Here is an 11592-nt window from a genome sequence, read left to right on the forward strand (position 1 = left end):
ATCGGAAGTTTAGAAAACCTTGACCTGCAGGAGATCGTCGTCTAGGGTGCTTATCTGGGAGTGTTTGCTTCGACCCCATGTTCTATATTTGGACTGCATGAAGTTGATCAAGATAAGGCCATGTCTGAATGCAGCAAAGAACAAGCCTTTGGTCTCTCGGCATCGGGTAAAGACCAGACGCCTCCTTTCCACTTTAAAATAATCCAAGTGTCAATTGATTATCAAAGTGCAGTGTCCTTCGATGGGGTGTTTCTTCGTGTCTCGAATGGTAACATTGGCCAATTGTATTGTAGTGGTTTTTGAATCCACCAATGGTTTGTAGTGCATTGGTGGCATGTCGTTGTGTGGGTTGCTTCCTTTGGCATCCTTGTCGTGTTTGGATCGAGTTCAGGTATCACAAACAAAGCGGTCAATCCGAAAACAATGCATATAGATTCATGTGCGACTGCAGAATTGAAAACCCTAGGTTGAGGGTCATCCGGTCGATTTGAGACCAATATTTGGTATAGCTGAAGTTTCAAGGCGCTCTCGATCAAGCTGATAGGCCTGCAACCCGTCAGGCGGTTGGGTCTGTTTCTTCAAACGGAGCCTGAAGCGCTAACGCAGAATGCAGCCAGACTGCCAGCCTAAACAAAATTAAAAAGAGAGATAATAAAGAAAAGGGGCATTGGGAGAGCCAAATGCAACAAACCTGGCGTGTTAGTGATGCGTCAGTGTAGGTGGCTCCGTTCAACAATAATGTTTGTTGAGATGTATGCAATCAGCAAGGACTCGATAACAATGCTGGAAGCCATAGATACCTCTAGGAAATTTGCAGGCACTCAATATTATATGCCCCAAAGGATCCTAAAATTCCAAGCGTGACACTAGAAAAGCAACTCTCGGCTGAGACGTACTCTATACTCCGTACTCCCGAGGCTATTCTGAAAGGCTGATATTGTGTAGTCTGTAGGGAATCTCATAGGAGCACTGTTGTTTATAATTAGGTATTCAAAATATACAAAAAATGCATTGTTCGAATGAACTAGAAAGTGCATATGACTGCATTTTGACGAAGAGCCCAATGGGCAAAATCCCAAAAAGGTCAAGTTCGGGCTGAGTCAGATGACATGAAATTGGGGCGACCCTGTTCAACCTGATCTTTCTCTCTCTTCCTTTCCTTTAGGCCGCTTCAAACCGTGACCTTGGATACTTAACTCTCCACTGTTACTACTCGTTACTGCTCATCTGCAGTATCCCTTATTATTCGTATTTTCCTCATCTGCACTTTGGGTCGTCACTTTTACCCGTGGACTCCGAAGTCGTGACTCAACCCGGTTTTGCCCCTCCGTCACACCCCGCGAAACGTGGGCCACTCTCTTCTCTTCTCTACTGATCTCCGCTCTTATCCTCTGATCGCACCCTTCTTCTGCGATAAGCCTTTTTTTTTATAGCAAGACCCGTCGCGACCCTTGCTGCTTTCGCGACATTCCAACGTTTTCATCGCGTCGCGCGAACACCACGCCTCAACTTCTCTCCTTGCCACTCTCTTGTACCCTACATGAATCTCGACGAAACCTTTGACCTCTGTGTTATCTGTGACCGAAACCAAGTTATTTCGAATCACCACAGCAACCAGCTTCGATTGTCTCGTTCTGCACACCAGACCAGCAAGAAAGCACCCTTCTACATCTAACTACAAAGCGTCTATCGGAAATGATGTCTTCCAACATTTGTGCTGGGGACAAGTTTCCTTAAACTTTTACACGTTTCCCGTGTGCCTTCACTATGCACTTTTCACCGTGCTTTGCAGGCTTTCGACGCCCTTGCTATTTTCTTTACTCAGTTTCGACTCACTGATCGCACCTTTCCAACTTCGTTCTCCCATAAAACCTAGCCTTCCTACCTAAAAGTGCTCGGTTACGAGCCCAGAGCCCTCTTAAGTCTCGACTATTTCAAAAGAAACCGCCCAGCTGAAAGCATGGACAAACCAATCACTGAGCAAATGAGCAACTCGACCCTCCATCGAAGCTCGTGGGGCTCTGTCTCGTCTACCTTCTCCACCCTCGAAATGTCTTTGTCCCACGACAGCTGCTATGGCTCGGATGAAGTTTCGGTTACATCGAATGGTTGCACCCCAGTTCAATCAGGTGCCTCAACCTCCACTACCAAGCCGACTTTACGTCCTTTCTTGAAATCGATCCTCAAAAATTCAACCATTGCCTTTGATGACTCCGACGAAGAGTCCGATTCGGAATCGGGCTATAGCTCGGATGGAATTGATTCTGAGTATGATGCACTCTCCGATGAATCTGACGAGGAAGACGACGGTGATGAATCCGACTTCTCGGTATGGGATGACACAAATGGGGAGGTTCCTGAGACGTACGAGGACCATACAGAGTCGTTTGACGATGCCTTCATCTCCTTTGAGGAGAATTCCGTGCGCTTTGACCCGAAGGTGGAGTACATTGACAGCATGGAAGTATCGGATGACGAGGCTCCTGATCACCAAATGACTTGCCATGAAATGATGATGCTTTCTCGGGACTCAAAAGGTACCCAAACGCTTCTGGATCAACTCGACAAAATGGACATGGCCGACTCCGATGAAAATGAAGATGACCACCCAGAGTTCATTCGCAAATCCATCAACCAACCAGAAGAGTTTTCGCGTGATGCCGTGGACTTAGACTGCAGTCTCTTTGTTGCTTACATGAATGGAATCCGCGGGATTACCACCCCCAAGTACCAAACATACCTTCAAGTTCAGGTTGACCACATTCGCCTGGGCAAGGATACCGAATTTGTGGATCCAGAGGGTGCACCTTCATTGTACCTCGACTTAGTCTCCAACCACGTCATTGGCACCTTCTGCAACCTCCTCGCTGAAGACGAGCTTAATGAGTTGATCACCCTCTGCGCAGAAGAGCAAACCGGCAACCAAAATCATACAAGCTCGCCGACCCTAGACTTGGATCACCACCAGGCACTCTTGAACAAGATCGAGAAATTCCTGCTGGACAGGCTGGCGAATGGTCGTGTCGACATCGGTCCTGATGAGCTAAGCTTCTTCGCTGGTGGCATTGCGCATGAACTCGGAACCAAAACCTTGTCTGCACAGGTTTAAGATCTGCATGCATATCGGCAAACAAACACCACGACTTTACGATTATGAGAAAACGTTTTCTTTCGGATTCGCCGACTATCTGGCGAGGGGGCACACAATGGGAACGGCTCTTTAGCCAGGAAAAGCATTCAAATTTCTCACGAGTTGCTTTCGGGCTAGGATTTGACAGTGGTCATGTAGTTTCCCGAACTAGCACTTGATATTCAAAAAAAACAGTTTCAAAACTTCAAATGTTCCCAAGTTAAGGTAGATGTAGCGCAGCCTGCTCCTCTGCCATCGTCGTCTCGTATAACTGACTCTGGCGTTGAATGCCCGACAAATCACTCTATTTCGCCCTCTTCCCACCTTATAGCCTACCGTCCGAGTCTCGGGCGAGGCGAGTACACCTAAACAGGCCACTCTTCACTCAAAAATAGCTCACCCTCGAAGCGTAAAGTCTCCGATATTACACCGGCCCATGTAACGGCTGTTCAACCATTCGCAGCCCATTTCAAGTCCCAGGTACCCAGCATCGAAGATCACACTGTACACATATATAAAACCCTCCATTGTATCTTGCGTTTATGTTGTAGGTAGATAATTTGCAGTATGGAGTACTATTGTGAGATATATATATCGCATGCAACCGACACCAGGAACCACCAGCTCCGAACCGGACGTTTCAGAGATCCTTACTAGCCCCTGATACCCCTCACACGTATGTTGTACAACATACCACGCCATTCTTCTTCCAGAAATCCCTTAGTCTAACGCATCTGATACAACAGAAAAGCCCCTTCATCCCTCATATTCTAGCTAGCAAAGGACTCAGACACTAGTGGGCGTTCTGGCCCGGGGAATTTCTGGGTTACATCCTTGTAGGATGGGCTGATGTATTTTTGGGCGAGGAGTGTGCGGCCAGTGCGGTTACTGGTAGCTGTACTCCGTGAGGGTTTTGTGAAGTGGTATTATGGATACGGGTCAATAGTCGATACAACTCAGCAAGGTCGATTACTACTAAAATATCCTATAGGAGGCTTCTATTCTTTTTTTTTTGGGGGGGGGGGGGGGTTTCGTTCCCCATTTCTTCATAGGGTGGGACGACTTTCTGCAGCGGGTAAATGTCCACCTAGCTCCACTGAGATCAACGGGGATTGTCGGTGCTGAGTTTCATTTGAGGGTGGAAATGGAGCTGCATGTTCGCTTGGTACTCCTTAGTTAGATGATAAGTGGCACGGAAATCAGGGATTGGATGGTGCCAAGCTATCTACAGGTTACAGGTTCCATGCGTGTACGTCGTACTATGGAGTTAGTATATCGGATAGGTATCTTCATGCAGTGAAGATCACCCCGGGGTTTGGCATAGACGGTACAATCAACAGAAGCAAATATAAATCGAATGTGTGTACGGAGTACTGCGTACTATATGCACTTGGATCTATCCAATATGCACCTGTGCTCTCGGAAGAATTGAAGGTGAGTGACAGATCATATAGAAATGGCCACTCGTGCATATCCAAAATCGAAAAGTCGACTCGCCGTTTTTAATTAAATTCTCTGTCGATCACAACGGCGCAGAGCACAGACAGCATCGGGAGGAACCTTGGAAAGGTAAAAGGTACACTAAGGCATAGCATACTCCGTTATGGAGTAGGGGGAACTTAGATTTTTGGAAGGATGTGGCGAAGATGATCGCAAATTGGCTTCTGCTTCCTCTGTTCCCTGTCAATTTTCTCGTTCCAAGGTTGTTGGACTCGCTGTGGATCATTGACGATCACCTCTTTCCGCATTCGGAAGATATTCTGCTGTATAGCGTGCGGGCCGATAATCGATGAGCCAATAACAAAAATCGTATGGTGGTGCATAGAATATACGCCGTATTGTGTCATCCACGTTGTATGAGTCTCATGTGTGAGGAGACCGGAGAAATAGGCGAAGAGATCGCGGAGATATTCGGCCAATCCATCCATCCGAATAATCAGCCGTCTGTCGATCACGGCAGGATCGTTAGTTTTATTGAAGTCTCCATAGACGCTAGAATGTGGAGCTATGAAGGATTGTCATGAAGGGTTTGACAGCTTGGAACCATAGTGGAGCGTCCTTCTTTCCCTATGGGGTATGTTGGCTCCAACTACTCCGTATGGAGTTCGGGAATGGGATATGTTCGCTGGTTCTAGGGCCAGGGGCCGTTAGATAAACTAGGTTTTCTTTTTCTGATATCGATTATGAACTGTACGTTGTATGTTGTAGTCATGGCCACGCGTGCTGTGGTGGGTTGGGGTTGTCGGGGATGAAAATGCAGACGCCTCGGGCCGTGGGGGAGGCTTATTTGAGGAAACAGTAAGAATGATGATATTTCAACGTTGGCTATAACGTGTAGTGTTTTGTTGTATAATACGGGAGACTTCTGCATGAGATGGTCTGAAGCTCGTACTTGGACGAGGTCCAGAGACGTGGATGCTGTACATAGTACGCTGCGTCTAGGGCTGAGGGTGATACGGAGTACAACATACCACGGGATACGCATGAGAATGAGATCTGATATATCACTGGGTCTATGCAGCAGCTCTGCAAGGTGCAAGAACAAGTTGTACGATGTTATGCTGTACCTTTCTTCATTCCTCTTTCTGGAGACTCAGTAGGAATCTCCTGATATTCCTGCATGATTCAAGTGACAATATGCATTGTGATCGTTAGTTACTGCTAGTGCGCGCTACGGACTGGAGCTGGCAATAGTCGCCATAACTCTATATTGTTCATTGCCACATGGGGCTACTTTGACCCGAAGTCCTGTCATCTCCGATGGTATGCTTAGATTGGTACGGAGTACTCCGTATATTCCGTACATCCCGTACATTATATTGTCACATCTTCAGCTATAGCACTATATATTATAATGAGACAATATTCTCGGCCCCTCATTCGGTTAGGATGCGTTCTTCTAATAAATGAATCGAGTGGTATTCCATGGGCGGGAATCCGGCAAAGGGATTGATTGGACGATCCAGAGTTGGTTGACGACAGGTTCAGATCAGGTACGGGGGGGCGCGTCACATGGGGGCAGCTTTAGCAGATGCTGATTGGGGAAATTGATATCATTTGGGGTTGTCTCAGATGTTAGAGTGTTTTTTTTTTCTTTTTCGAAGGTCTTGGAAATCGTGGCATAAAGTTTCTAGAAACTCGAAAATGGGGACCGAGTATCCCGTAGTATGGCATTTCTGCGCCACAAGCTTATCCTCGTGTGCCCCTGGGACCCGTGTAACGGGTGAGGAACGTGTGGAAAAAGGATGCTATGCGCTAACAGCCGCACTACCGAATGTGCCCCGTAACAGCGGGTCATACTCGAATGAAATATATCACAATTAGAAATACTTCCCGTGATACATCTTGCACCCATGTACCCTGCGTACTGGGTAGCCTTCTCTTTAGGAATGGGAAAAATCAATAATTGCACCGAGAAAGGAATGGCGCTAAACGCTAACTAATGTCTCCCCGCCGCCTGAATCCATGGAACCTCATTCAATGATTGGCCACACACAGCCAATGGGGCATGAAACGAGGTGCAAGCGGGGCACTTTAGCGTGCCGATCGCTGGGACATTGTTCTTTTTTTTTTCCCCTGGAGCGATGGCGATTGTTTTTTTTTCCCTTTTCTGGTCCCCAATAAGGGGAACTGTCTTCGAATAGCTCTCTAATAAGTTATACAGTAACCACCTGAAATATATAAGTGAATAGGCCACTCCGTACTCCGTGTAGTGTTTGAAATAAAGGAATAACTTAAACAAGCTACAGGGGTCTTTACAATGCAACTCGAAAAGAAAAGTGTAATCGGGTAAGATTGTAAGATTTGTATACAAATTGCTCCATAAATTATTCGGTAGTCGACCCCGAATATTCCCAAATCCCCACTGACTCAGGTTGAATAATTACTCCTGACTCTCTCTCTCTATCTCTCTTTCCTCAGTGATTCTCTCTCATCCTTTTGCTTCCTACTTTCCCTATGCCACGGTATGACCGATCGCATCTTTGATTCAAACGGGTAAGTTGCAAATCCACCTTTCTATTGTCACGAGGTCTCATTGAGGCGAGGTTGCGCATGCAGTCGTACAATGGCCCCCCAACTTCCCTCAAGTCAGATTTCACCTGCAGAATCGTGTCAGACTGACGTTACTGGGAGTACAGGATGATTTAAGAAATTTCGACTTCTACCCAGCGCCTTCCCGTTCAAGTCGAGACCCGCAAAGGAAGACAAAGAGGCCACCAAAGCTCTCGAGTCTTAGAGCCCTCGACCTAATAAACCTGGGGTTCACAATGTCCACCAAAGCACCCGATTTTCTAGATACTGGGGCCGCGTCCCGTTCGCGCAGTCCCAGCGTCATATCTAGCGACTCGCAATTTTCTCGAGTCAACCTCATTTCCCCGCCGTCCGTAACGCCGGCTCCAGCGTTTATCTCGCCATCTGCAGCTTCAGATATTATTTCTGCCGATCAGGAGTTCAACGCCGCCGATTTTGTGGCTGAGGATGAGGAAACCGGGGCCGGTGCCACGGCGCTGGTGACCCCCGCCGCGTTATCGCTCCTGAACGGATTTCTCGATAATCTCTTGTATAATATCCTTGCTTCCTCAAAATCGACCCAGCTCGCTTGTATTCGAACCGCCATGGCCGATGTATTAAAGCCCCGTTTGGCCAAGGAAGTGGTCTCCGCGGCTGAAGAAGAGCTGAGCGAATTTATGGGCGGAGCGGACGATGAACAGACGGAATTCCGCGGTGGTCAGGAGCCAGGCGGCGATTTTGATCTAATACATTCATGGAAATTAACCCGTCTACGATGCATGGTCTACACACGACTGGGTGACATGGAAGAGGACGACGAAGATGAGTTTATCGCGCAAGATAGCCTCGGCGAGACCGATGGAGCACCCCGCAGATTTACCAGTCATGTCGACAACATTACGCCGGCAGCTTCTATTTTCCTTACCTCGATCATCGAATATATTGGCGAGCGCGCACTTGTCATTGCTGGCGAGACATCGCGGTCCCGTTTGTCAGCACAGCTCAATGGCGGTGATAACTTGAGTGGATCCGGAGAGCGGAAAAGAATCGACCGACTTGTGGTGGAAGATCTCGATATGGAGAAATTGGCCCTGAATGCAACCTTGGGTCGCCTGTGGCGCACGTGGAGGCAGCGCAAGCGCAGAACCACTCTTTCTCGAACTCTATCCCGTGAATCATTCCGCCCTCGGGGATACTCCATGGCAAACAGCCGGAAGAGCAGCATTGTGACCATTGAGGAACCAGTCAGTCCCAATGAGCCTCTCCCCGTGGCGATACCATCTTTCGACCCCGCCACCGTTCCCTTGCCAATGAGCGATTACGATGTTCAAGAGATCGAGGTCCCAGGCTACATTGGCGATCTAGATGGGGTGCATGGGGAGGTGCAGACCATGGAGGCCGTTGTTGCTCACAAGGTGCGACCACGCAGTCTGATGGTGTTTTCATCGCCCTCGCTTGTGCCAAAATCTCCAGGTTCAGCAAACAGCTCGCCCGTGAGTGCGTCAGCTATTGAACCTGGGAAATCAATCCGTCATGTTCGCACAAAGTCTCTGCCTAATGGGGCACCTCCGCCCGACTTCGCCGAGGAGGAGGCAGAGCTACCAGCAGACCACCCATCACCCACTGCTTCAGAGAAACAGCAACTGGAGACTATGTACGAGGATGATGAATCCGCAGAATATGTGGATGCAGCCGAAACTTCCCCTGGCATTGCTATCACGACAGAGCACGAAGAGACCGCGTCCTTCGAATCTGCAGCAGAAACATCCGAAAAAGCGAGAATGTCAGTCTTGCATGAAGAAGAAGAGGAGACACCTGCGGTCAGTGACATGGTTGCATCCTTGCGCGCTATCGCCCAAGATGAAGATGCTATGACCGATCAGTCCAATAGTGCTCGCATCTCCATTGTATCCCTGGGCGATCGGCCGAATCAGAAAGACCCAGAAGTTATTGAGGGCACTGGGTTATGCGAAAAACCTAAATTGACTGTGATACACCGACCAAAAAGACAAACCTCTAGGGATGTCAGTCTCCTGAACGCAACGTCGATCTCTGGACAGACTAGCGACCCTGAAATGCAAGCCGTTGCGGAGAGTAAGCCTCCAACGCAAGGAGTTGAGACCACGCCGGCTCCACCCGCACCCCCCATCGAGGCTGTCACATCTTGTATCGATCATGATGCGACCGATGAAGATCAGAATAAGCCAATCATGACAGCCACGCCTCCGACTCGGTCATCGGAGGATTACCCCGAAGCGGCAAATTCTTCACAGTCCCTCTCACCCGATATGACTCGCCCGATTTCTGTTTCAGGTAATTCGCAACAATCGAAAACTCGCCCCAGACCTGCTCCATTGGAGGTCACCGCCAGCAACCGAAGCCTCTCTGCCTCCGCGGTTGAACGAGCGGCTGTTCAGCGCATGTCTCGGCCATCGATTTCAATGCCTTCATCTGTCATCACATCCCGTCGGTCTGGGAGCTTCGGCAGTGGTCGCGAGAATACACGTCCAATGACTTCTGGCTCTACCACATCGCAGGTGTCTAACAAGCTGAAGGGTATAATGGGTCGACAGGGTGAATCTCCTTCGCTGCGCATGCGCAGCTCATCTGAAACTAGTCGCGCGTCCGGCGGCAGTGGAGACTCTGTAGACGATATTGCCGATTTGGACAAGTTGATCAACAGCGATGAGACTATTCATTACACCCTTACTCCCCGAAGTGTGAGGGAGATGACCTTCCCTGACACGTCCAACCGTGCAGTTCCTCGATCAGAGACGGCAGGCGGCGTCTCCGACCTGGCTGAGTTCTTGAATACCACTGCACCACCAGGTGAAGATAAACACCGCCCTCGTGCCTCGGTTTCCTCAAGAGCAACTGGAGAGTTGACTCCAATCTCTCACACCAGATCCATTGAGTCACCCAAGCACATCCCGCTTACCACACGATTGACCAACATGTCATCAACGTCGAGGTCTAGCAAGATTGGACAGGCGCGAGATGCGCGAATCGCTCCCTCAGATTCGACACGCGACTTTGCGGAATTCATGAGATCGACTGGCCCTGTTAGTGGGCCATACGAGTCTAAGAGCTCTATCTCTGCCGAGAGCACACGGCCTGTCCGTGCTCCATCAAGTGTCTCCACTAACTCCCGTGGAAACCGACCTAAGCTTCAAGCTCGGTCTGCGGAGACGAGAGGATCTCAGACCTCGGACCTCATCGACTTCATTCGCGAGGGACCTCCTATGCCAGGAGGTGCTTCCCGTATTCCTCGGACAGTTGCACCTTTCCGCAACACCACCGATTCGGATGATCTTCTGATGGGAAACACAGCATCCAGCTCCTTCGCCAGCACTAGCAATGGATCCACACCTAATAAATCCTTGGCATCTCTTGGTTCGCGGACCGCGTTGCTGGATTCAAACCGAAGCAAGCCTACAGCATCGGGAAGCGCCCCGGACTTCGATGAGCCCAAGCCTGTTCGGAAGCAACGTCGTGCTCCAGATCCCTACGCCATTGACGACGATGACGATGACGCGCTTCTAGAAGAGCTTCTGGAAAGGGAAGCAAACCCGAAACCCAGGCGCGAGGAGGAGAGCCTGATGGATTTCCTGCGCGATGCCCCTCCCCCTCCTCCCTCCGAACAATCCCCACAACCCTTTGCAATGAGTACCCCTGCGTCAAATGGAGCATCGGGAATGAAGGCCCGCTTGCTCCGCACCTCACAAACATCTTTGCGCACACAAATTGCACCCACAAAGGTCCAGTCTAATTACTCTGCCAAGGTTGGCCAGGAGCGCAACAATGGCACCATGCCTTCTATCTCAAATCGCAAAACCGACACTGGTGATTTGGCAGATTTCCTACGAAACACTGGGCCTCCTCCAAGCCCTATGCGGGCTTCATCAACACCGATGGGCTCTAAGACGAAGGACAGTGGCCTCTCCCGTTTCTTCACGCGCCGAAAGAAGGTCGAGGTCTAAGGGGTTGAAAATTACCCTGACGACATCCTCGACTAATGTCTTGCTTTGCTGAGCGTTCTAATTCATCTAACGATCTACATATCATGTCCATCGCTCTGGGCTTTCTTGTTTGTGCAACAGCACTGCCGTCTGTATCATTTCCTTTCTTTTTTACATCTTTCACATAGAGTCGTGTTCTCTTTTCTTTATTGTTTATTATGGCTACGTCCAGGTGGCTTTTCCTATCTTCTCTTGCGCTTTTATGCACCACTTTGTTTTCTGCCCTTCTGCGTGGGACTGAACGATTAATACGGACTTCGGGTTTACTATTTTGCATCTTCGTTGGGACGTTGCACATGTGCTTTGATTGCTTTCGTGGATTTCGAGATACCATGCCTATACTTGAGCTATTTTTCAATGCCTGGACACTTAGAAACCATTTCATTATTCTGTGAACACTATCTCCAATACATATTAGCAATTCTACTTAGG

At 49.0% G+C, this 11592-nt stretch overlaps 2 protein-coding genes across 2 annotated transcripts; both read left to right on the plus strand.

Moving 5' to 3' along the window:
• Window positions 1-1960: 1960 nt before the first annotated feature.
• N7447_005827 (uncharacterized protein) lies at window positions 1961-3109 on the plus strand (the record flags this gene model as incomplete). Its single annotated transcript, XM_057230089.1, has 1 exon — window positions 1961-3109. The coding sequence occupies one exon, from the start codon at window positions 1961-1963 to the stop codon at window positions 3107-3109; it is 1149 nt and encodes a 382-aa protein (XP_057085179.1).
• Window positions 3110-7398: 4289 nt separating this feature from the next.
• N7447_005828 (uncharacterized protein) lies at window positions 7399-11121 on the plus strand (the record flags this gene model as incomplete). Its single annotated transcript, XM_057230090.1, has 1 exon — window positions 7399-11121. One exon carries the CDS (start codon window positions 7399-7401, stop codon window positions 11119-11121), a length of 3723 nt encoding a protein of 1240 aa, XP_057085180.1.
• Between the last annotated feature and the right edge of the window lie 471 nt (window positions 11122-11592).

The sequence above is a fragment of the Penicillium robsamsonii genome, assembly GCF_028829455.1.
Source record: "Penicillium robsamsonii strain IBT 29466 chromosome Unknown utg000003l_segment0_segment0, whole genome shotgun sequence".
Classification (NCBI taxonomy): Eukaryota; Fungi; Ascomycota; class Eurotiomycetes; order Eurotiales; family Aspergillaceae; genus Penicillium; species Penicillium robsamsonii.